Consider the following 27,771-nt stretch of genomic DNA (forward strand, 5'->3'; position numbering starts at 1 on the left):
GTCAGGACATGTTGGGGGTGTAGTGTCCTATGTCTGTATACAGTGTAATAGATGTGTATTATGGTTATGTACAGTGGTCAGGACATGTTGGGGGTGTAGTGTCCTATGTCTGTATAGAGTGTAATAGAATTGTTTTATGGTCATGTACAGTGGTCAGGTCATATTGGGGGTGTAGTGTCCTTTGTCTGTATACAGTGTAATAGATGTGTATTATGGTCATGTACAGCGGTCAGGACATGTTGGGGGTGTAGTGTCCTATGTCTGTATACAGTGTAATAGATGTGTATTATGGTCATGTACAGCGGTCAGGACATGTTGGGGGTGTAGTGTCCTATGTCTGTATAGAGTGTAATAGATGTGTATTATGATCATGTACAGTGTTCAGGTCATGTTGGGGGTGTAGTGTCCTATGTCTGTATACAGAGTAATAGATGTGTATTATGATCATGTACAGTGGTCAGGTCATGTTGGGGGTGTAGTGTCCTATGTCTGTATACAGTGTAATAGATGTGTATTATGGTCATGTACAGCGGTCAGGTCATGTTGGGGGTGTAGTGTCCTATGTCTTTATAGTGTGTAATAGATGTGTATTATGATCATGTACAGTGGTCAGGACATGTTGGGGGTGTAGTGTCCTATGTCTGTATAGGTTTTAATAGATGTGTATTATGGTCATGTCCAGTGGTCAGGACATGTTGGGGGTGTAGTGTCCTATGTCTTTATAGAGTGTAATAGATGTGTATTATGATCATGTACAGCGGTCAGGACATGTTGGGAGTGTAGTGTCCTATGTCTGTATAGGGTTTAATAGATGTGTATTATGATCATGTACAGTGGTCAGGACATGTTGGGGGTGTAGTGTCCTATGTCTGTATACAGTGTAATAGATGTGTATTATGATCATGTTCAGTGGTCAGGACATGTTGGGGGTGTAGTGTCCTATGTCTGTATACAGTATATTAGATGTGTATTATGGTCATGTACAGTGGACAGGTCATGTTGGGGGTGTAGTGTCCTATGTCTGTATAGGGTTTAATAGATGTGTATTATGGTCATGTCCAGTGGTCAGGTCATGTTGGGGGTGTAGTGTCCTATGTCTGTATAGAGTGTAATAGAATTGTTTTATGGTCATGTACAGGCGTAATTAATGTTAATGCGACACTTGTATATCTATGTGTGACTGCGTCTGTAAACAGAACTTGTATTTGAAATAAGCTACGGACATTGCATCGTAGCACTTCGTTTGTTGATTCAGAGACTCTGTCGTATATCACAGTAATCAGCACATGCTCCTGGTGCTCCTGGTGTGTCCTAGTTGCATCACAATGTCACCAAGATGCATTTTAACAAATAAAGATGCAAAAATTACTCCAGGTGCTAACAGAGAGTCTCACTCAAGCATGCCATTGTGTCTTAAAAACCCACTCTTGACCATAACACTCTCTCTTATTACCACCCCCTTCTCTCTTTGCCTCCAGACTACTTAAGCGTATTGTCTACAGCCGCCTTACCACCTTTCTTTTCTCCCACTCCTTTGTTGACTAATTTCTGTCTGGCTTTCGTCCTCTCCACTCCACAGAAACAGCCCTCACTAAAGTCAGCAATGACCTCATTGCTACCGTATCCAAGGGCCACTACTCCCCCTTCATTGTCCTTGATGTCTCTGCTGCTTTTGACCCTGTGGACCACCATCTCCTCTTGCAAATTCTTCACTCCCTCGGTCTGCATGATACTTCCCTCTCCTGACTGTCCTCCTACCTCCCTGACCATTCTTTCTCTGTCTACTGGCATGACTTCACTTCTTCCCCACTTCCTCTACAAGTAGGTGTCCCCCAAGGTTCTTTTCTTGTTCCTCTCCTAATCTCCCTCTAATACATGCTCTCTAGGAAGGCTCATCAGCTCTTTTGGTCTCCAATATCATCTCTATGCTAACGCTCAGATCTACATCTTCAACTCTGACCCCTCTCTCCTCACTCGTATCTGCAACTGTCTATCTGTCATTTCCTCTTGGATGTCCCAGCGCTTTCGTAAACTTACTATGTCTATGACTGAGCTGGTAATCTTCCCACCCTCCCAAATTACCTAATCTTTAAGATTTTCACTTAGTACCTCTCACAGTCCTGCCATTTCCAGGTCAGGAATTTCTCCAGGATAAGACACTTTCTCACCCTGGAGGCAACTAAAACCCTCATCCACTCACTGATCATCTCCCAACTGGACTGCTGTAATCTCCTCTTGTCTGGCCTCCCTGACTCCCACCTCTCTCCATTACAATCTGTCCTCAGTGCTGCTGCTCGGCTCATCTTCCTCTCCTACCACACTACATCTGCCTCCCCTCTCCTACAAGCCCTGCACTAGCTCCCCTTCCCTTTCAAAACCTAAATCAAACTCCTCACACTAACTTACAAAATCCTGACCCAATCCTCTTCCATTTACATCTTGGACCTTACCTCCTTTTACACTTCTGCCCGCCCACTACGCTCCACAAATGCATGCCGCCTTTCCTCTCAAGTGATTACTTCCTCCCACTCCCGGCTTTTGCCCGTGCTGCTCCTTTCCTTTGGAACTCTCTCCCTATCAGACTCTCCACCTCTCTACAAAACCTCAAACAGGCTCTCAAGAACCAGTTCTTTATCAAAGCTTTCCAGCTCTCATCCTTACCCCCTGCCCCATGCTCTTTGCCCATCGTCTTTCCCCTCTTTGTCAGTCTGCCCCTGCCCTGTAGATAGTAAGCTCTCATGAGCAGGGCCCTCATCCCTCATGTGCTTTGCCTTCCCTCACTAATACCATCATCTTCTCCCCACTGACTACAAAAGCACCTTAACCTTGGGTATTATGAGTCCTGATGCAGCACGACTTATAAACTATGTCCATGTCCTGGTATGTTCTGCACTGTAAGTGACTTTGTTCTTGTTTTGTTCTTACTGTCTACCTTGTAAGGCACCGCGGACCCCTTGTGGCACCATATAAATATAGGATAACGAATATAATAATAATATAGGGTCACCTGCCCCACAGCTAAGGATCTGTGTTATTATGTGGTATGTGTGATTGGTTGCAACCGTAATTAAACATCAGTGTTGTTTGCCCCATTTTGTCACATTAAATCTTCTAGTGTTACATACTGTATCTGCTATATGCTTCCAGGTCCGGACATGTTCTGTATATTTCATGGGAAGAAGTATGGACTTGGAGAAAGCTGGCATCCTTACCTGGAGCCCCAGGGTTTTGTGTACTGCATACGATGCACGTGTTCTGAGGTGAGTCTGCCGGGTCTCACCTACAGTCTGTCCGGGAGGAGTTGAGGTGGGGGGTGGGGCGGGGGTAGGGGTGAAGTGTACATCCTTCTTTTGTGCAATCCACACCCTGCAACAATTGTTGTCAGTCCTACATTGTAGTCATATTTCCACCTATCCAGATGTTCTATGTAGTAGTAGTAAAATCAGATGTTACATTTAATACCTGCACAATCGCCAAACGTAGCACAATAATAGTGTGAGCTTCCTTCTCATTTGAAAATGACATATTATCAGGAAACAACACACCAGCAACATCTGCGCATGTCAGCCATGTTTTCTGGGCATGCAGAGGGCAGCAGCGGCGGCAGCGGAGTCCTTGGGCGCAGCCTCACCGGCCCGGGCCACCTGAATTCATCAGATATCCTGAGTACCCTGAGGGTTTCTCTGATGTCCGATGGTCACACAGTTGATCCAGTGATTGCTACTTCGGGTGCATTATTGGATCACAGAAGCCGACAGGGGGTCGTCTTTTTTTTTTGCCGTAGCCTATTATAGTACAGCCGCTGCGTAGAAAATGCTAGTGCGTCCGTCCCTGAATTTAGGCCCACTCTACGTCATTTCACGAGGATCCCGCACAGCCGATATCGGCGGTTTCGATCCATTATTACCTATTGCTTTCTACCGTCCTATTTTAGGTTTAATAGGTCGGGCTCCTACAAGAGGAGCCGCTACTGTATAAATTGTTTAAACTTGTTTTATCCTTGATAAAAGACATTAGCGCGGTGAAGGATTGTTTATTATATTTTAGGTTTAATTGGAAACAAAAAAAATCCGAATACAGATGCTGAAATCTGGAGCGCAGAACCGTTCGCAGTAAATCAGTCCACACTTTTTTTTTTTTTTTTCCTAGGGACATTGTTTATCTTGAAACCTTTCCAGCAGTGACGGCGTTAAGTCTCAGTAAGGGGGTCTGCATTACACCAGCACACTGCCCTATTATTCGGCTGCAGTGGAGGGTTTCATGACGCGGTGTTAAGTCCCTTTACAAGCTATAACATTTTTGTTACTAATCCTTTTCCCTGACCACTGTTCCCGAGCCCCAGCCGCGTCCCAGCGCTGGTAACAAGGGCTCTTTCATAGGCTCCAGAGCAGACGGTTGTTTCCCAGGGCGCAGGCCACTTACCAGCTAATTGATAAAGATGTACACACAGCTTACACGTCTGGGCCCACATCAAGTGTTCAGATGACACTGGCAGAGCCGCCAGGATCCCTGTGACAGCAGACGTGGCTGACGTCACTTGGCTCCCGCTCCTCAGACAGATTAATTACCTTCACTTAATAATTCTCAGCAGAGTATTGCTTGCTAATATTTCAGGCATACATTGCCCCATTGTCAGAGGCAGCTTGTGGATTCTCCCGCAGAGGGGACGGAACTGGCTGGGGTGCCTGTTTTGGAGAATGGACTTGTTCATGCGACAGACCTGTCAATCTTGCACGCAACCCGCGGAGGTTCCTGTTCTGGAGCGCACTGAAAGCGGTCATCCTTCTGCTAGCTTTGTGGACCCGTTTGCTTGGACGTCAGGTTTCATTTGTAAACCAAACTGGATTTTCTGTTCTAATTGCAAGTGCAGGATGGCAAATAGGCGCAGAGCAATGATCGCACGCCACTGCCTCACCATAATCCCCGTGTTCCTGTGGTGCCTCTACGCCCGTGGTCAGCAATGATTTCCTTGTGCAGTAAGTTACAGCAATGGGAGAATTATTACAACGTGGTGCAGAAGCGTTTCACATTTTTTATTTTGTGTACGGAACATTTAACCCAAATCTGGTTTCACCTGTAAACCGCAGTGAAATTTGGCTGGTGTACTATACTCCTGCATTATTCGCTAAATGGCTCTTCCAGAGTCACAGGGACAGATTCTTATTGACATGCTGGCGCGTCCGCGTGTGCAACTGTTGCCAAGTTAGCGTGTGCGATGTACTGATTTGAGGCAATACAGCTACAAGCCACTCCCGGTTCTACAGCCGTGCTTCTGCATGTGCAAGGACTGTGACGCCCAGTTTGAGAAACTTTAGACGCCACCATCGGTTGCACCATCAAAGCTTCCACCGACCCCTTGCTACTGTAGGTGTACATTCTACATCTGAGTACGACCTCCAATATGAGTAATTAAGCGCCTGAGTTTGCAATCCGTTCACCAACACTCCCATAAGACGCCCATATGACGGACCATCTTTGTGCGTTTGCATAGTCCTCTCCCTGTCACCGCCTGGCAGCACATGGGATGTGTGCTCTGTGTGTACACACCATGGGATACGTGCTCTGTGCGTGCACACCGTGGGATGCGAGCTCTGTGCGTACACACCGTGGGATGAGTGCTCTGTGTACACACCGTGGGATGCAGGCTCTGTGCGTACACACCGTCGGATGCCTGCTCTGTGCGTACACACCGTGGGATGCATGCTCTCTGTTTACACACCGTGGGATGCATGCTCTGTGCGTACACACCGTGGGATGCATGCTCTGTGCGTACACACCGTGGGATGAGTGCTCTGTGTGTACACACCGTGGGATGCAGGCTCTGTGTACACACCGTGGGATGCAGGCTCTGTGCGTACACACCGTGGGATACCTGCTCTGTGCGTACACACCGTGGGATGCCTGCTCTGTGCGTACACACCGTGGGATGCCTGCTCTGTGCGTACACACCGTGGGATGCCTGCTCTGTGCGTACACACCGTGGGATGCCTGCTCTGTGCGTACACACCATGGGATGCATGCTCTCTGTTTACACACCGTGGGATGCATGCTCTGTGTGTACACACCGTGGGATGAGTGCTCTGTGTGTACACACCATGGGATGCAGGCTCTGTGTACACACCGTGGGATGCGTGCTTTGTGTGTACACACCGTGGGATGCATCCTCTGTGTGTACACACCGTGGGATGCAGGCTCTGTGTACAAACCATGGGATGCAGGCTCTGTGTACACACCGTGGGATGCAGGCTCTGTGTGTACACACCGTGGGATGCGTGCTCTGGGCCGCTCACCCACAGCTATGCGAGCGGCCAGGAAGCCGCTCTAAAATTCAGAGGGACGTCCTTGATTCAGAGCGAGCACTCTGTCACAGCATCCGGCTCTGAATCAGGGCCTCTGTGCGTACACACCGTGGGATGCATGCTCTGTGTACACACCGTGGGATGTGTGCTCTGTGCGTACACACCGTGGGATGTGTGCTCTGTGTGTACACACCGTGGGATGTGTGCACTGTGCGTACACACCGTGGGATGCGTGCTCTGTGCGTACACACCGTGGGATGAGTGCTCTGTGTGTACACACCGTGGGATGCAGGCTCTGTGTACACACCGTGGGATGCAGGCTCTGTGCGTACACACCGTGGGATACCTGCTCTGTGCGTACACACCGTGGGATGCCTGCTCTGTGCGTACACACCGTGGGATGCAGGCTCTGTGTACACACCGTGGGATGCAGGCTCTGTGCGCACACACCGTGGGATACCTGCTCTGTGCGTACACACCGTGGGATACCTGATCTGTGCGTACACACCGTGGGATGCCTGCTCTGCGCGTACACACCGTGGGATGCCTGCTCTGTGCGTACACACCGTGGGATGCATGCTCTCTGTTTACACACCGTGGGATGCAGGCTCTGTGTGTACACACCGTGGGATGAGTGCTCTGTGTGTACACACCGTGGGATGCAGGCTCTGTGTACAAACCATGGGATGCAGGCTCTGTGTACACACCGTGGGATGCAGGCTCTGTGTGTACACACCGTGGGATGCGTGCTGTGGGCTGATTCAGACCCGCTCACCCACAGCTATGCGAGCGGCCAGGAAGCCGCTCTAAAATTCAGAGGGACGTCCTTGATTCAGAGCGAGCACTCTGTCACAGCATCCGGCTCTGAATCAGGGCCTCTGTGCGTACACACCGTGGGATGCATGCTCTGTGTACACACCGTGGGATGCGTGCACTGTGCGTACACACCGTGGGAGGCGTGCTCTGTGCGTACACACCGTGGGATGAGTGCTCTGTGTGTACACACCGTGGGATGCAGGCTCTGTGTACACACCGTGGGATGCAGGCTCTGTGCGTACACACCGTGGGATACCTGCTCTGTGCGTACACACCGTGGGATGCCTGCTCTGTGCGTACACACCGTGGGATGCGTGCTCTGTGCGTACACACCATGGGATGAGTGCTCTGTGTGTACACACCGTGGGATGCAGGCTCTGTGTACACACCGTGGGATGCAGGCTCTGTGCGTACACACCGTGGGATGCCTGCTCTGTGCGTACACACCGTGGGATGCCTGCTCTGTGCGTACACACCGTGGGATGCCTGCTCTGTGCGTACACACCGTGGGATGCATGTTCTCTGTTTACACACCGTGGGATGCATGCTCTCTGTGTACACACCGTGGGATGTGTGCTCTGTGCGTACACACCGTGGGATGTGTGCTCTGTGCGTACACACCGTGGGATGTGTGCTCTGTGCGTACACACCGTGGGATGTGTGCTCTGTGCGTACACACCGTGGGATGCGTGCTCTGTGCGTACACACTGTGGGATGAGTGCTCTGTGTGTACACACCGTGGGATGCAGGCTCTGTGTACACACCGTGGGATGCAGGCTCTGTGCGTACACACCGTGGGATACCTGCTCTGTGCGTACACACCGTGGGATGCCTGCTCTGTGCGTACACACCGTGGGATGCCTGCTCTGTGCGTACACACCGTGGGATGCATGCTCTCTGTTTACACACCGTGGGATGCATGCTCTCTGTGTACACACCGTGGGATGCGTGCTCTGTGCGTACACACCGTGGGATGTGTGCTCTGTGCGTACACACCGTGGGATGTGTGCTCTGTGCGTACACACCGTGGGATGTGTGCTCTGTGCGTACACACCGTGGGATGCGTGCTCTGTGCGTACACACCGTGGGATGAGTGCTCTGTGTGTACACACCGTGGGATGCAGGCTCTGTGTACACACCGTGGGATGCAGGCTCTGTGCGTACACACCGTGGGATACCTGCTCTGTGCGTACACACCGTGGGATGTGTGCTCTGTGCGTACACACCGTGGGATGCGTGCTCTGTGCGTACACACCGTGGGATGAGTGCTCTGTGTGTACACACCGTGGGATGCAGGCTCTGTGTACACACCGTGGGATGCAGGGTCTGTGCGTACACACCGTGGGATACCTGCTCTGTGCGTACACACCGTGGGATGCCTGCTCTGTGCGTACACACCGTGGGATGCCTGCTCTGTGCGTACACACCGTGGGATGCCTGCTCTGTGCGTACACACCGTGGGATGAGTGCTCTGTGTGTACACACCGTGGGATGCAGGCTCTGTGTACACACCGCGGGATGCAGGCTCTGTGCGTACACACCGTGGGATACCTGCTCTGTGCGTACACACCGTGGGATGCCTGCTCTGTGCGTACACACCGTGGGATGCCTGCTCTGTGCGTACACACCGTGGGATGCCTGCTCTGTGCGTACACACCGTGGGATGCGTGCTCTGTGCGTACACACCGTGGGATGCGTGCTCTGTGCGTACACACCGTGGGATGCGTGCTCTGTGCGTACACACCGTGGGATGCGTGCTCTGTGTGTACACACCGTGGGATGCGTGCTCTGTGCGTACACACCGTGGGATGCGTGCTCTGTGCGTACACACCGTGGGATGCGTGCTCTGTGCGTACACACCGTGGGATGCGTGCTCTGTGCATACACACTTTGGGATGCGTGCTCTGTGCATACACACTTTGGGATGCGTGCTCTGTGCGTACACACCGTGGGATGCGTGCTCTGTGCGTACACACCGTGGGATGAGTGCTCTGTGTGTACACACTTTGGGATGAGTGCTCTGTGTGTACACACTTTGGGATGAGTGCTCTGTGTGTACACACCGTGGGATGCGTGCTCTGTGCGTACACACCGTGGGATGCGTGCTGTGGGGGTCATTCGGACCCGCTCGCGAGCGCAGGACGCTCGCAAGCGGGTCAATGGTGCCCTACTGCGCATGCACACAACGGAGGGAGCTTCGTCGTGCGCATGCGCGAGACCCAGATAGCGACGGGCTCTCCGTCGCTCCGGGTCTCGCACCAAAGGGGGCGTGCTGTCGATGTTGATTGACAGCACGCCCCCTTTGATGGGCGTGGCTGCCAGACGGAGGTGTCCCCATGTGAACGCCTACCGTCTGAAGCCGGCCCCACTGACATCAGTAGTGATGTCACTGGGAGTGATTTTGGCTCTGATAGAGCCAAAATCACTCCAGGGCTTGTGGCAGCGAGACCCTACCGCAGGGTCTCCGTCACAAGCCCGATGGTCGCGATGGTCAAGACCATCATCATGGGCGCTCGTCCAAGAGGCCGCTCCATTCTCATGTGGAAGGGCCCTGATTCAGAGCGAGCGCTCTGGTCAGAGCGTCCGGCTCTGAATCAGGCCCTCTGTGTGTAAATACTGTGGGATGCATGCTCTGTGCTTACATACCACATTGTGCTTTTAGTACATAGGAACAATACATAAAATGATGCAGAAACTGCAGTTTCTGCATAATATAATTAAAAAACAGCTTGATACTTAGACCTTTTTAAAGTGACCATATATATTAGTCAGCCCTCTGTGTTTGCATGCAAGAGCGTAACTAGAACTTTGTGGGCCACATAGCAAGATCTTAAAAGGGCCACCCCAGAGGTATAAAAAACACAGAGCCCTTTCAGGTTATTCCACACAATAGTACCTTTTATACACATAATGCTACGCAGGAGTAGTGCCACTTATACATTATGCCACACAGTAATGCCCCATTATACCACACAGTAATGCCCTTTACAGATTATGCCACATAGTAGTAGTGCCCCATACAACATATTATTCCACACAATAGATATTGCCCCTTACAAATTATGCCCCCCTCAGCAACTCACTTCCTTGTGTCCCTCCAGCAGCTTCTCGCCAAATGGACTGGCAGCCAATCAGGAGCCGACACTGCTGATTGGCTGCCGGTCCGCGAGCTCTGATTGCTTCGCGACTGGTGGTGCTGTCTCTCCATGTCTGCCTGCCGGTGCACCAGCTGCAATCAGCTGGCGCGCCAGCACCAAATCAACACCGCTGACACACGGGCCCCCCTCGGCGTCCCCTAACTAGACCGGCCCACTTTGTGTGTATGTGTGACTGGGTACAGGGGCAGCAGCGGGCCACAGAGGCAGCTTGGGCCCCATAGCAGCCGAACCCCTTGAACCGACGGTAGTTATGCCACTGTTTGCATGCATGTTAGCAAACAGTGGGATCCTTTTCAGGATCAATGTAATGGGGTTATATGCAAGGACAATGTGAATAAATGAAGACTGCAGGTGTACTTCAGGGCCCAGTCTTCAACCCAGGCAACGCCGGGTACCCCAGCTAGTATATAATGGAAATGAAATACAGATATTTATATATTACTGTGGAGCTGTTCTTACCTCATTATTTTAGTTGACTCCCTGACAACACAATGTAAAAAGGAATGGGTATGAAATACCGCCGGCTGTCAGTGGCAGCCCGACAGGAGCAGAGTGCGACGCAGCGGAAGCCCGACAGCGCTGGAAATCCCGTTCGTGGATAGGTAAGTATCCACTAACCTAACCTAACCCCCCTAACCCTCCTTAGGGGTGCCTAACCCTAACTTCCCCCCCAAGTGCCTAACCCTAATCCCCCCTGTAAGTGCCTAACCCTAACCACCCCCTTCCCCGCTGCCTAAACCTAAGTCCCCCGGGGGAGTGCCTAACCCTAAGTCCCCCCCCGGGGGTGTCTAACCCTAACCCTCCCTCCCCCTAGCCTAAACCTAACCCTCCCGGGGGGGTGCCTAACCCTAAGTCCCCCCCGGGAGCCCTAAACCTAAAGCGCGGCTGTCCGCTCGCGGCGCCCGGCATCACTACGATCGTGATGTGGGCGCCGGTCTCCCGGCGTCGGGGAAATGCGGGCGTCTACTTCTAGACGCCCGGCATTTGACCCATGCCGGGATAAGACAGTCGGGAAGCCGGCTGCCGGTATATAGGCAGTCGGCTTCCCGATTGCTTCCCATGTAAAAATGATAATGTATTACTGTGATACTATTACAATACTACTATGTATGGAGCTGTTATTATATTATTATGCATGTTCTTATATAACTCCGTATGAGATAGTTGCTGCTGGGCTATTTCTATGCACAGAGCTTACACTATGTTACTATGTAGCTGATACTACATTACTAAGTATAAAGCTGATAGTATATTATCATGCATGGAGCTGTTACAATGTTATAGTGCATTGAGATGTTACAAGATTCAACATGGTGGCACAGGGGTTAGGATTGAATCCTCACAGCTCTTGAGTTTGATTCCAGTCAGGGCCCTATCTCCGAGTTTGCGTGTGATTCCTCCCTCATCCGAGTGTGACCTATTTTCTGTACTTCGCCATATAATCGGTGATACTGTTATAGGTGTATGTTACAATGAGTAGAGCTGTAGCATTATTAGTGTACATCGAGTTATTACAGAGTTTCTGTGCATTTAGCTGATACAATGGCTACTTTAGTACAGATAGAGGCCCTGATTCAGAGCCAGACGCTCTGACAGAGCGCTCGGTCTGAATCAGGGCCGGGCTATTTTATTTTTAGAGCGGCCTCCAGGCCGCTCGCATAGCTGTGGGTGTCCACCCACAGCTATAGCGAACGGCCAGGACCATCGCGACCATCGGGCTTGCGACGAGACCCTTGTGGTAGGGTCTCATTGCCGCAAGCCCCAGAGAGATTTCGGCTCTAACAGAGCCGAAATCTCTCCCACAGACATCACTCGTGATGTTAGTGGGGCCGCCCCCAAACGGAGGCGTTCACATGGGAACGCCTCCGTTTGGGCAGCCACTCCCCCGGCCCGCCCATCAAAGGGGGCGTGCTGTCACTCAACATCGACAGCACACCCCCTTTGGTACGAGACCCGGAGCAACGGATTGCTCGTCGCTATTCGGGTTTCGCGCATGCGCACGACGGAGCCGGCTCCGTCGTGCGCATGCGCTCTGGGCCACCATCGACCCGGTTGCGAGCGCACAACGCTTGCGACCGGGTCTGAATCAGGCCCAGAGTGTATTTTATATATATATATTAGTTCTTTGTATGTTGAGTGTATTATATATATTAGTTCTTTATATGTTGAGTGTATTGTATACTGTATATTAGTTCTTTGTATGTTGAGTGTATTATATACATTAGTTCTTTGTATGTTGAGTGTATTATATATATAATACACTCAACATACAAAGAACTAATATATATAATACACTCAACATACAAAGAACTAATGTATATAATACACTCAACATACAAAGAACTAATATATATATATAATACACTCAACATACAAAGAACTAATATATATAATACACTCAACATACAAAGAACTAATATATATAATACACTCAACATACAAAGAACTAATATATATATATATATATATATATATATATATATATATAATACACTCAACATACAAAGAAGTAATATATATATTAGTTCTTTGTATGTTGAGTGTATTATATACATTAGTTCTTTGTATGTTGAGTGTATTATATACAGTATATTAGTTCTTTGTATATTGAGTGTATTATATATATTTGTTCTTTGTATATTGAGTGTATTATATATATATATTAGTTCTTTGTATGTTGAGTGTATTATATACAGTATATTAGTTCTTTGTATATTGAGTGTATTATATATATTCGTTCTTTGTATGTTGAGTGTAATATATATATATATATATATATATATATATATATTAGTTCTTGCATGTTTTGCGTTATTTCTATACTTTGTGTTACTTAGGCCGGAAGCGTCAGCTGCTACAGGATAAAGTGTCCAGTCCTTCATTGTGTCCATACAGTCACTGACTCCCAGCAGTGCTGCCCGAGATGTGTAGGTAAGTCGGCGCCTGTCGGCCATGCAGAGTTCTACAGACACGACATAAAGTATTCACGTCCTTCTGCATTTTTCACATTTTATTTTCATACATCATGGAATCAAAATGGATTTGTGCAGAAATTCTCACCACTGCTCCTCACAAAATATGGTGTAATGGGGCCTTATACTCTACGGATCGCGACTGCGAATGCAATAGCTACTACGCAAGCAGTTCCACTGCGATAGTATGCTAAACCATGGCGATCGCTATTCCGCCGCAGCAGATCATGAGGACGCCCACTTTACCTTACACACATCCGTAATGTTTAGCAAGACTGAGAAACCATCGGTAACATGGAGTACCATCACAGCCTCACACACACTTACACAGGCTCTGACATTACTCAGGAATTACTAACCTCATCACACACAGTGATTACACAAGACTGAGAAACCATCAGTAACATGGAGTACCATCACAGCCTCACACACACTTACACAGGCTCTGACCTTACTGAGGAATTACTAACCTCATCACACACAGTGATTACACAAGACTGAGACACCATCAGTAACATGGAGTACCATCACATCCTCACACACACTTACACAGCTCTGACCTTACTCAGGAATTACTAACCTCATCACACGCAGTAATTACACAAGACTGAGAAACCATCTGTAACATGGAGTACCATCACAGCCTCACACACACTTACACAGGCTCTGACCTTACTCAGGAATTACTAACCTCATCACACACAGTGATTACACAAGACTGAGATACCATCAGTAACATGGAGTACCATCACAGCCTCACACACACTTACACAGGCTCTGACCTTACTCAGGAATTACTAACCTCATCACACGCAGTGATTACACAAGACTGAGAGACCATCAGTAACATGGAGTACCATCACATCCTCACACACACTTACACAGGCTCTCACCGTACTCAGGAATTACTAACCTCATCACACGCAGTGATTACACAAGACTGAGAGACCATCAGTAACATGGAGTACCATCACATCCTCACACACACTTACACAGGCTCTCACCGTACTCAGGAATTACTAACCTCATCACACACAGTGATTACACAAGACTGAGACACCATCAGTAACATGGAGTACCATCACAGCCTCACACACACTTACACAGGCTCTGACCTTACTCAGGAATTACTAACCTCATCACACGCAGTGATTACACAAGACTGAGAGACCATCAGTAACATGGAGTACCATCACAGCCTCACACACACTTACACAGGCTCTGACCTTACTCAGGAATTACTATCCTCATCACACGTAGTGATTACATAAGACTGAGATACCATCAGTAACATGGAGTACCATCACATCCTCACACACACTTACACAGGCTCTGACCTTACTCAGGAATTACTAACCTCATCACACACAGTGATTACACAAGACTGAGATACCATCAGTAACATGGAGTACCATCACATCCTCACACACACTTACACAGGCTCTGACCTTACTCAGGAATTACTAACCTCATCACACGCAGTGACCACACAAGACTGAGAAACCATCAGTAACATGGAGTACCATCACATCCTCACACACACTTACACAGGCTCTGACCTTACTCAGGAATTACTAACCTCATCACACGCAGTGATTACACAAGACTGAGATACCATCAGTAACATGGAGTACCATCACATCCTCACACACACTTACACAGGCTCTGACCTTACACAGGAATTACTAACCTCATCACACACAGTGATTACACAAGACTGAGATACCATCAGTAACATGGAGTACCATCACATCCTCACACACACTTACACAGGCTCTGACCTTACTCAGGAATTACTAACCTCATCACACACAGTGATTACACAAGACTGATACACCATCAGTAACATGGAGTACCATCACAGCCTCACACACACTTACACAGGCTCTGACCTTACTCAGGAATTACTAACCTCATCACACGCAGTGATTACACAAGACTGAGATACCATCAGTAACATGGAGTACCATCACATCCTCACACACACTTACACAGGCTCTGACCTTACTCAGGAATTACTAACCTCATCACACACAGTGATTACACAAGACTGATACACCATCAGTAACATGGAGTACCATCACAGCCTCACACACACTTACACAGGCTCTGACCTTACTCAGGAATTACTAACCTCATCACACGCAGTGATTACACAAGACTGAGATACCATCAGTAACATGGAGTACCATCACAGCCTCACACACACTTACACAGGCTCTGACCTTACTCAGGAATTGCTAACATCAGCGCACGCTATCAGGCCTCAGACTGCGTATGGCATCACATTCGATAATTTATGCACGCCCCTGCAACGGCGTTCAAACGCACTGCCACGCCTGCGTTTTTCCAAAACACCCCCCCCCTCCCCATCACCCCCCACAAATGGTGCTTCCTGTCAATCGCTGTTCAATGGGTCTGCGTAGTCACTGTGATCGCAGTGGCTGGTTCACACACTGCGATGCATGCGCAGAACGCAACAATTGTCCGATTGCGTGCATAGTTGCAGTTGCGATCCGTAATTAATCCAGCCCATGGTCCATAAAGAGACGGCTCCGAAGCTTTCAAAAGTATTTACCCCCTTCTAGCTAAGATACCGCTGAATAAACGGTGGCGCAATCAGTAGCCTTCAGAGGTTACATTATTCATTGATTAGTTAGTGTTTTAAAATATTTAAAAAATAAACTGCCCTGTTTGGGAGAGATCCCATAGCATGTGTAATGTGCCCTACGTGGCTCCTGCTGCATACAGCCAGAATATACATCTCCTCCCAAGTCCTAAATCTCTAGCAGACTGCAGCAGGATCCTAACATGACTGAAATATTCCTAAAATATCTGTCTATATCTTGCTCCATCCATTTATATCACTAGTTTGACAAGTATTGCAGACCCTGAAGCATTTCTGTGATTTGTTTTGAATGTTCTCTTATCTTCATGAGGAAGCTCAGGCTTGAAAATGCACTACACACACAGGTGTGGCAATAAAAAGGTCGCCAATAATCTGGTCGACACCACAAGGTCGACATGGAAAAAAGGTACATAGACAAGGCAAAAGTTAGACCGTACATAAGGTCAACGGTTACAAAAAATCAACATGGAGATGGTAGACCCATGTTTGTTTTTCTAACCCTAATCTTCACCCTAACCCTCCCCTTGGTGCCTAACCCTAACATTCTCTCCTAGTGTCTAATCCTAACCCTCCGGTAAGTGCCTAACCCTAAACCTAGCCCTAACCCCCCCCCCCTGTATCCATGTCGAGCTGTTGAACCTGTCGACCTTCTGTACTGTCGATGCTTTGTCATGTAGATCTTCTTCCATGTTGACCAAATCATTGTCGACCTTTTGCGTGGAAATCATTTACTTAAAAATAAATCGCGGCCTTTTATCCTATCCTATGACTTGTTACCTGGCCACAGCCTAGAAGCATCCTGGGGACTGATAGGTCACTGCGGTGCCTGGACCCTGAGACAGCTCTCTGACCTGGTTATCCTAATACTCAAAGTCCAGACCTAAGTAAATACCATCAAGTATCTGTGACATTTTTTGCAAATGACTTAACTCTCCCCCATTCAACCTGATGGAGCCAAAATTGTAAATAAAGGTGCGTCTACCAAATATTGCAACAAGAAAAGGGAAAACGACTTTAATCAATATGATCTGCCATTTTCTGTTTAGGGTTTGTGATTAATACAAAACGGTGACACTAGGGAATAAGTTTCAATCCAACCTTGATTGTAGTGCACCAATCCTCCACTGTAGGAGGCGCAGGTGAAAGCAATAACCCAGCAGGCACCTCCCTTGTGCAATATTTTTACAACAAACCCACCAATGAAAAAAATAATATATATATATATATATACAGTATATGTCGGCATGATACTCAAAAATCATTATTTATAGGCTTATCTGAATCACAGTACTTAGGGACAGCATATCCTCCCAAATGTTCCCAGATGTATTCTTCAGTGACTAGTTCTCCCTCCAGCAACCTCCAAAATATAGGGGCGAAATACCCTTTGCAGGGTTGGGCAATAGGCAGCCCTCCAGCTGTTGTTGAACTACAAATCCCAGCATGCCTTGCAACAGTTTTAGCATGGCCATATAGCAAAACTGTGGTAGAGCCTGCTGGGATGTGTAGTTCTATAACAGCTTAGGGGCCGTTTATTGCCCACCCCTACTTTAGAGTAACCCCCTGATCACAATAGTGTAATGTACTAAGGGGGTAGAATATAGAATTCCTCTAAATTCTTCTACATGAGGAAACGTGAGGCTGCAGATGCTATTGGCCACCTGCCTCCTGTACAGGAGTTTAGATGAATACTGCACAAGGTGGAGTCTGTTGTTACTTGTTTATATATTATTATTATTATTAATAATGGCCTCCGGGAGCTCACGATGGAATAGGATCGGTGTATTGATGTACAAGGGGATACTTTGCTGAGTGACAGTGTCATTATGGCCGATTTCTGACTGTTAGGAGGTGTCCTTGTCTCATGTCCCAGTAACGCTGGAGGATGGAGCAATGAGATCACAGCTGTCTGAATGGATTGGCCGTATAGTCCTGTGTCAGATGGATCTCTAAAGGGGCCTATCCATTATTCGACTTTGTGAACACTCCGACCAAAACCAGGAGGTTTTGGTCGCATTGTACACAAAGTTGTGTAATGGGTAGCCGGCAAGGACCAGCGATGCGCGTGCACGCTGGGTCCTTGCCGACCCCGACAATCTACTGAACATGCCCGTCAACCTGACCAGGTTCGGCATGTTCAGTAATAGGGAGGTCGGTCTCCTGCACCGAATGACGCTCAGTGAACGCCGTTCAGTGCGGGCACCACACCTCGGCGACCTGTAGGTCTGAACGCTAGACGTTCAGTCTTTCAGGTCGCCTAGTGTATAGGCCCCTTAACACTGTATTTGTGTGATCCATGGGCCTGATATAGAGACTGACACTAATGCGGTCACGGCTGCCATTTTGCTCGGAACACAGCTGCTAAAAATACGCTAAGAGTTCTAAAGCTTACCCGACGCCCAGTGCTGCCTTCTCATATACGTACGACGTCGCTTACCTGCGCAAATTTCGGTAACATCGGCGCACATCCAGCAGCCATCTTGGCCTTGCGGCATGTCGGATTAGCTGCAAAGACTGCAGCTCTCCTAACACGCAGAGCGCTCTCATGCTGCCTACGTAATCGCAATGGCTAATTTATGCACGCCCATGTCACAGCGTTTAAAGGGTAAGACGCACCCGCTTTTTTTTCTGACCCCGCCCCCCCTCTACCTCCCCCACACGCTGACTACATGTCACTCACTTTGCATATGGATCCTCTGTGCGAGCGTACTCGCAAAGCAATCGCAGCGCATGTTCAGTGCGGCTTATACGCGATGGCAAACGCACGATCTGCGTAAACATCGCCATTGCGTCTGTCTCTGAATCAGGCCCTATGTAGCCTTGGGGAGAGATCAAGTGGACGGAGATAAAGTACCGACCAATCGGCTCCTGTCATTTTTCAAACACCACCTGTAAAGTGACAGGAGCCGATTGGTTGGTACTTTATCGCCGTCCATTTTATCTCTATCCAAGGCTTAGTACATAGACCTCTCAGTCTCTTTGTATGAACTTTGGCAGCATATATCATGTTGTATAAGTGGTTCCTAACCTGCTGATTCTAACTATTTAACCAAAAGGTGTTGGTAATTTACAGTAACCTAAATGTAATTAGTAACCATGTGCCGCCGGTTAGAGAACCTATGTATCATCAGACTGTGGTTTTCTGCGGTGACTAAGCCCCCACCCCTCTGTGTTTCCTTTCTGCAGAGACGCACTCGCCCTCCGGACTGCGAGCCCCAGCCAAGGTGTGCCAGCACAATGGGACAACCTACCAACCGGGCGAAATGTTCACCACCCATGAGCTGTTCCCGTCCCGGCAGTCCAACCAGTGTGTACAGTGCAGCTGCTCAGTATGTTCTGCGTCCGCACCCTTACTGTGTGCCCGCCAGTGTCACTAACACGCATGCCCGCTAATGCCCCACTGTAGTCATTCATAGAATGCATATGGGGGGGTAGATGTACTAAAGCCTTGGGAGAGAGATAAGGTGGAGAAGTCTCCGGTGCCGTCCAATGAGCATCTGTCGTTTTATAGACTGTACCAGATAAATGAGATCTAGAAGCTGATTGGTTGCTATCCCTCTTATGGTATGTACACACGGTCAGATTTCTTGGTCGATTTAAACGATATTGTTTGATCGTTTTAATCGACCTTTTTTTGCCCCCTGAAACAACCAAATGATCAAACGATGCGTGGGCACGGATGGTCGATATCGACCAGGTTAACCTGGTTACTACAGGGACCCTCGATCGTTGATCGAGGGTCGTTATAGTAGTTACAGCAATGGAGCATGTGCTGGATGTTCGATAACGTTGTCTGATCTGACCATGTGTACCGTCCATTAAAGGTTTGATACATCTCCCATTAAAAGACAAACTTTATTTTCTGTGAGTTACATGTTTAGGTAATTGAAATGGAAAAAACTATTCAGGGTAATAATATCTATGCCATGGCTAGTCGTCTGTAAATAACTATTGCAAAACTACAATGATGATAAATTGTTATGGGATGGATACAGGTCACCAACAAACAGAACTGGTGTAAAACAGGAGACTTAGGGGATGATTCCCCGCTGGTAGAAACAAAAACTAAAAGCCAGTGACTGTGCACCTGGGTAACACCGTGCTCGGCTGTAGGCGGGGCAGGTGTAAACGGGCTTATCCCCTGTGTACAGTGGCCTTGGTTGTGGGCAGCCGTAGAAACCTGATTTACTATCTAATGCTACAGTAATGCAGGTACCCTTTCACCTACTGCGGGGATCGCGCGCGTGCAAGTTCCGGAAAGCCGCGCCGCCCACTGCTCTTACACCATCCGCCAAAACTATCTTTATTAATAATATCTGCATGTGCGCCAGCCCCGTGCTGGGGGCAGGAGATCCATCAGACACAGGCTTCCCTCCCCCGTATGCCGCGGCGGCTCACAAACGTACGGAGATTTTGTTACACGCCTATTTCGCGGAAAGACAGATGAGTCCGGGTCGCCCTTTGCGTCCGTTAAGAAAGATCCGTGCGACTCAGGTCAGCCCCAAAATGTGCAGAGAGATTAGATGTGGGAGGGACAGTGTCCAAACTCAGAGCAAGATTGCAGTGTAAGAATAAAGCTGTCCAGCATTAGTGGGCTACATGCAGAAGCAGCCAGTATTTACCCTGCATGCAAACATAATACATGTATTTGCCCCCCTTGGCAGTGCAGAGTGGTCTATCCGGGTACATACGGTAGTTACTTGATCTCTTTGCTTTTGGTTTGTGAGCCTTTCCCAGCGCCCCGCTCCCGGCCCACCAGATATATAAAGCTAACTTAACAGTCCAAGTTTGATGTCAAGAGAGGTGGTGGTTTCCCCACTGCTCCAGCGCCGATATCTGGCCATGCCAGCGTAACCCCTTCTGTGAAGATAAGACGTTTTGGCTGTCACCTCCCACCAACTAGATAAAGACCTACAAGGTCATTCAACAGGGCAGCTCTGGTGGACTAAAGTTCTAAGCACTCTGGTGGACACCCTCATCTTTAACAAAACAGTGAATTATTGGCGTTCACCTTCATGGCAACGCACATGACCAGTTTGAGCCTAGAAGTATTGTGTGTGTATGTGTATGTGTGTATGTGTATGTGTGTGTGTGTATATATATATATATATATATATATATAATACTAGGACCGGTTCAAGAGGCCAGGGACCTCATTCAGAGTCGGTCGAAGCGGCCGCACCGTCGTACGGGAAAAACGTCCGGATATGCAAATGAGTCCCTCGCAAGTTTCGTCCCTAAGTTCGGATCGGTAGCTGGCCGACCAAGGGGAGGAAGCGGCCAGAATAAAAAAAAAAATACGCCCCCTTCTCGTACGCATTGCACGTCATCTCCGGGCATATAAGGATTAATCGAGACCATCGGAACTGGTCGTAGAGCTTGAGGTTGACCATACCCTCTCTTAAGCTCTACGATCATGTCAGTGTACAAACCTCCCATGTCACATGTGCCATGACGCTACTTTGTTAATTATGCACTCCCATAAACCGTACGCACTCCCACAAAACACCGTTCGCATAATTAGGCACGCCTGCGTTCAGATCTCCACTCCCCCGTTTTCAAGCACCTTCCCCTGTTACCACCCACAAACGCCTCATTCTGTCACTCAAACTACCGACCTGGCTGTGTTCAAGGAGAGAGAAATTTCTGATCGTAGCGGCTAGTTTGCGCACAGGCATTGCGAACTTTACGCATGCGCAGTATAGCGAACATCGGTGGCGTACGACCGTGCGGCCGCTTTGACCGACTCTGATTGAGGTCCCAGGTGTGGGGCTGCCTCTTTGGTACCAGGGTTATAGAGACATGCAGTTATGAGTGGGGATGGAGATTAGAGAGATTACCCAATTCTACAGTATAATATAATAATTATAGAATATAATATATAGAGCAATTATAGATCAGGCGGTCATCATGGGATGCTGCAACTTGTGGTCCCACTGCAGCTAGAGAGTCGTCAGCTGCCTACTTCTGTCATAAGCGTCTACAGTAAGGCTAGCGATCTAGAAGCCGGGTAATAGAGAGATGTTGTCATGGTAAGGCACCCTGTTATTTCAGTGATGGCAGAGCTCCTCTGCAGGCCACAATATTTGTATAACCCAAGCTTGGTCAGTTCCAAGTAAGTTCCTCTGTCGTTCCAGGAAAGTCTGAGCCTGGCTGTATATATACATTAGCCTTTTACAAGATTCTGGTCGACTTTATGGGCGAGATTTAGGATTTTTATTGTGTGCATGAGGGAACGGAGAAATGAGATCTGCCATAATGGGTTGGAGACAGACGCAAGCTTCAGGCTGGAGCTGCACAGCAGCAGGCCGGATCCTCACCACACTCCCCTGATAATGAAGGCAGGCTGCGAAACGCTGACATAAGGGCTGATTATCAACAGCTTCTGTGACCTGTCCAGGGCCAAAGGGCCAACTTAGCAAGTGTCAGCCTTCCTGCCTAGATCTGCATGATTACTCTATTTATAAGCCCAACTTTATTTCAGGAATACAGTGAATTATTTTGCCACTCTTCTCTATAGCCCCCTCTTCTGCTGTGTTTTATATAGGACATTTCAGCTAATATGGTCCTGAGTAGTGAATACAGCTATTAGCACCCATCCAAATCTAATCGTTCCATTCTGGACCTTATTCAGAGTCGGTCGCGAGCGCTGAGCACTCGCAACCGACTCGATGTCGGTCCACAGGGCATGCGCACGACGGAGACGGCTCCGTCGTGCGCATGCGCGAGCCCCCGCTAACGACGGATCACCCGTCGTTAGTGGGCTTGAAGCAGACGGAGCGAGCTGTCGATGTTGATTGACAGCTCGCTCCGTTTGCTGGGCGGGCAGGGGGCGTGCCCAGCCAAACGGAGGCGTTCCTTTCGGAACGCTTGCCGTTTTGTGGGCGTCCCCACTGACATCATCAGTGATGTCAGTGGGGAGCTTCCTGCTCAAACAGAGGTTGACGAGACCCTACCCTAGGGTCTCGTCGTAAGCCCCGATGGTCGCGATGGTCTTGACCATCGCGACCATCTCCCTTAGCGGTCGTTAGAGCTGTGGGTGTTAACCCACTGCCTAACGACCGACATGGAGCAGCCATTCAGGATGCAAGCGGCCGCCCTGTTTCTGAGCGACCGCTTGCATCCTACGACCGCCTCTGAATGAGGCCCTCTATTCTTACAATGCAGCAAACGTGCCTGAATAAACAATGGCAATTAGTTATGCAAAATGCTACTGTAGGTGGCTTTATTCTTTGGTTGAGTTTTTATCCTTTAGTCCTGTGAGCTGACACTCTTAATGTTTTACTTGTTATAATATAGAATGACTTGCTGGCTTGTGTAGTATTATCCTGTAAATATAGATGTGTCCGCAAAAACATGTTATCTTTGTGCGCTACAAGTCGGCGTGAGCACCGAGTGTCTTTTCGTGCGATGTTTTACAGCTTTTACTGATTAAAATGATATGCGGCGTGCCTATATTCTGTGTGAGGCTGCGGCTGTATCTGCACGCAGAATGCTACGTTTCGGTATCCCAGCCGCTGACACCGTAAAGTAGCATTCCGCGTGCAGACACCACCCGTAGTCGCACACATACAATATAAGCATGCTGCATATCATTTTAATCAGCAGAAGCTGTTTGTGCTACTGTAGCTATTCACATCGCTTTACTAGTAAGACACATTTGAAGGTAAAAAGTTGCATGAAAAGACACAGGACCTAATTCAGAGTCTCTGGCAAGATGCGATCGCTGGCTTGCAAAAAGGGGCCGGGTATGCAAATCAGCGATCGCTCTTTGCGCTGTAAGGATGCCCTCTATGTCTTAGTGAGCGACGGCAGTTAGCGTACGCTGGACTATAAAACCTCCCACCTGTCACTCGCAGCACACGTCATCTCCGGGAAGATTCTGATTAATCATGAACATCGAGGGCCATCGGAGCTGCTCGCAGCGGTTGACCTAACCTACCCCAAGCACTGCGAGCAGTTCAGGCTAAAAAACAACCAAGTCACGTGTGCGATGACGCTACTTTGCTAATTATAAACGCCCATTAAATGCCGGTCAGGCACGCCTGCGTTCGCACATCCACACCCCCGTTCACAAGCACCTTCCCCTGTTACCACCCACAAACGGCGCAATCTGTCACTCAAAGCAGCGACCTGAAAGTGGCTTGCGAGCTAGCAAAATCAGATCGCAACGAATGACTTGCGCACACGCACTGCATATTATACGTATGCACAGATGTGCCATTATCGTTCCCAGCGAGCGAGCGTGCCCTAGCGAGAGACTCCGAATGAGGTCCACACTGCGCTACCGAGCCACGCCACAGCATGGGGCCAATAGAAGTGCTGTTAAACGCATAAGGACGTAAGATGTATGTGGACACATCTGTACAGTATATAGCACTGGGATTTTGTGCAATGCTGTACAGATGTGTCCACATACATCTAGCCTCCTTGCGCGTTAAACAGTTGCCTTGGCGCAACTCCGTAACATCGAGTGTCTGTTGGTGCAAACTTTATCCCTTCCCTGGTGTACATCCGGGCGTATGAATGTGCAAGGACTGACACGCCCACTTTAGACGATGTAATACTGGTCATTCTTCAGACGCCATCATCGGTCGCACCATCGAAACTTGCACCAGTCCTATTTCCGTCCGAGTGTGGCCTCTAATGTGAACAATTGAGCGTCCGTGTACGCAACACTTCAGCGACATGCCCATAAAACGCCTATTACACAGACCATCTCTATCTCTTTAGTCAGCCCCCCCTACCCGATGTTAACGCCCCAGGAACATCCAACACTTTCCAAGCCATCTCTGGTACCGTGCGTCTCAATGGCATCAGCGCCTTTGCGTGTACACGCTGTATAACGCGTTGCGCCTGCAGGAGTTTTTAGGAATTTTCGCGCATGCACAGTAGGAAAAATAATCGCATTGCATGCGACTTTGCATCAGGCCCCAAGTTTTCGCATTAATGCCCGGCCCCTAAATACATTGCCATCATATCAGTCCTGTTACACCGGTAACATAGGTCTTGTATTTGGAGAGTATTAATGTAGCGTCTGTGAATTACCGTATGACACACAGTAGATGAGCAGCGGCGTCACATGTATCAGGTGAGGTCACAGCGGAAGTGTCCAGTGATGGAATGTATAACGGTTAGTGAATATAGAACATACCTGGATATGAAATCACTAGAACGCAATGTATTCAGGTGCAGCAGCCTAACGTTCTATAACGGGCGTTCCCTACGCCCAGATAAACATACTAATCCAGTAAACATAAAACACAATGAGGTGACAAATAATCCGCACCTGCCACAGGACTGGTGCAAGTTTTGATGGTGACTAAACTAGGACCAAGCAGTATATTAATATGAACAAATATAAAAGCGCACATTCGGCAGACAGCTTCATGTTACAGACAGGTTTCTCGCACCAAATCGATAGGAGTATCTCAGCAGATATCTTTAAATTTGAAGTCATTTGATGGCACGTGGAATCCTTGCTATAGCTTAAATGGAGCGTACACACGGTCAGATTTGTCAGATGAACGACTGAACGATTAAACGATTTGAACGATTTGGACGATTTGAACGATTGAACGATTTTTGACTGCATTAAAATGAATGGAATCGTCCAAGTCTGACTGCAAACCCATCAGATGTCAGATATCGTTATCTGACAAACGGGAACGCGCATCGTTGATCGTCCATCGTTCAGGCATGTCAGATATGAACGATTTTTAAATCGTTATCGTCCATATCTGAAGAAAAAATCTGATCGTGTGTATGCACCATTAGACGCCAATCTAATCCATGTACATAGTCACACGGTGGGAACCACGACCTCTTATCCAAATAAAGACTGCCGGAATTCTATAGACCTATAGGTCGTATCTTTTACACGTTCCTCACAATCCTTTAGAGCAGTGGTGTCAAACTCGGGCCCTTCGGTTTTTTTGGGGACTACATATCCCAGCATGCCCTGCCACAGTTTTAGCATGCCCTAATAGCAAAACTGTGGCACTGCATGCTGGGATGTGTAGTTCCACTGCAGCTGGAGGGCCAGAGTTTGACACCACTGCTTTAGAGCATTCAAAAAACATAAAAAAAAAATACAGGGGGAGGTGTATCAAAACTTGGAGAGACATAAGGTTTCAACCAATCAGCTGCTCAATGCCATGTTACAAGTTGTGTTTGAATAATGACAGGAGCTGATTGGTTGGCACTTTATCTCACTGATAAATCTCCCCCATAATTCCATAAAAAGATGTGCTATACATGTACGGAAAATGAATCTATGTTGGACGTTCAAAACTAAACTTTGGGGCACAGGTGCAGCATCATATAAAAAAGAATAAAAACATAAAAGGTGGCAGAACTTTAATAAGAAAATGTTTGCATTGGCAATTTTGAATATGTAAGTAACATGATCTAATATGAATAGAATACATTTGTATCTATAATGGTGCAGGGGAGTCCACACTACTCACCCTGCACCCATAGATTGTACATACCTGTCTGGAGTCCAGGGCTGCAGAAATTAACCTGAAGATGGCGCTGTAATTGCTGGGTGCATGGCACAGGTGCCATGCCAGAGCCTACTTTGCAGTTGTGCTGGCGAGGGGGGGGGGGTCTTTTGCACACAGAGGTTGCATACTGGCCCCCTCCTTTCCTAAATCACCCCTGCTTTAAGGATTGTTCAAAAAGTACTATTCCTATAAGTGGTAATGGCTCCATCTGTCCGATAATGTACATGGATTTCTCAGCGTACCGATGGTTTACAAACAACTCCGATAGGTGCCAATTGGTGCATCTACAGGGTCGGTGCGCTCACCTGATGATGAAAGATCAGACTTCTCTCTTACCTTGTAGGATGGGCAGATTTACTGCGGTTTGGTGACCTGTCCGGAGGTGGTGTGCTCTTCTCCTCTCACCGTCCCGGATTCGTGCTGCCCGGTGTGCCGAGGTAAGGGGCCTGGGTATAATTACTGTGAAGCATCACATATAAAACCGCCCAGTCTCATGATCTTAGATTTCACTCATTTATTATTGTCAATAAGATCATAAAAAAACAAACAAACAAAAAAAAAACATTCATATTTTTTTGGTTTCGCTACAGGATTTTGTTAACTTTAAAATGTTTTAATTTATTTTCCGGCCAATTCCTCCCAATCGACAACAACCCCATGAATTCATTATAAGGCAGTTTGGGATCTTATATCTGCTGTTCCGTGTAGGGCATTGTTATATACCACACTGATTCTTTTCTTAACGTTGGAATAAACCCAATAAATATGTTTTGCTGTATTTTACAAGAAATTGTTCTGTAGTGTTGTGTCTCCTCTTCAGCTTTACTACAGCTTTCTTTATTCAGAAAATGATTCTGGTGTTGCTTGCTGCAAACTGCCATATTCCTGGGAAATTCCATCTCATTGACATAATTCAAACCCTAACTCAGTGTACACAGCACATTACCACCTAATTTGACATTATCAAGACAGCTCTTAGTAAGTACTGAGCATTTCATGTGAGTCTGTGAAACACCGGTTATTTCTCTCACACGAGCACTGGGGTTTCAGGCGCACACTGGGCTTAAAGAGAAGTATATGACTTTGGAGGTTAATTGTCAAAATAATTTTTCTGCCATGTATAATCTATTCCTAATGACTCTGAAGTCTCTGTGAGAAAAGTGAGAGTCGCTGTAAGTCATCTTGTGCGACGTGTTTTGCAGATGGGTCCTTGGAGCGATCGGTGGAAGAGGAGCCTTTGCAGTTAACCAGAGGTGTTGTACGTGACCTTACACTTTCTTCTTGTTTAGACAGTGACTGTTCATATAATGTCTTCCCCACAACTTTCTATGTATCCTGGTCTTCACAGCTTATTACACAGATGCGGGGCATAACATGAGTCATTCATGA

At 48.0% G+C, this 27,771-nt stretch overlaps 1 protein-coding gene across 1 annotated transcript in view; it reads left to right on the plus strand.

Moving 5' to 3' along the window:
• Positions 1 to 27,771, plus strand: part of CHRDL2 (chordin like 2) — a 189,559-nt gene that overhangs the window by 84,137 nt on the left and 77,651 nt on the right. Inside the window, exons 2-6 of the mRNA XM_088445827.1 lie at positions 3,148 to 3,260; positions 13,111 to 13,204; positions 19,061 to 19,203; positions 26,726 to 26,819; positions 27,585 to 27,640. Of these exons, the coding sequence (XP_088301953.1) occupies positions 3,148 to 3,260; positions 13,111 to 13,204; positions 19,061 to 19,203; positions 26,726 to 26,819; positions 27,585 to 27,640 (500 nt within the window). The remainder of the gene's footprint in view (positions 1 to 3,147; positions 3,261 to 13,110; positions 13,205 to 19,060; positions 19,204 to 26,725; positions 26,820 to 27,584; positions 27,641 to 27,771) is intronic.

The sequence above is a fragment of the Taudactylus pleione genome, unplaced genomic scaffold (assembly GCF_031769625.1).
Source record: "Taudactylus pleione unplaced genomic scaffold, aTauple2 ptg000390l, whole genome shotgun sequence".
Classification (NCBI taxonomy): Eukaryota; Metazoa; Chordata; class Amphibia; order Anura; family Myobatrachidae; genus Taudactylus; species Taudactylus pleione.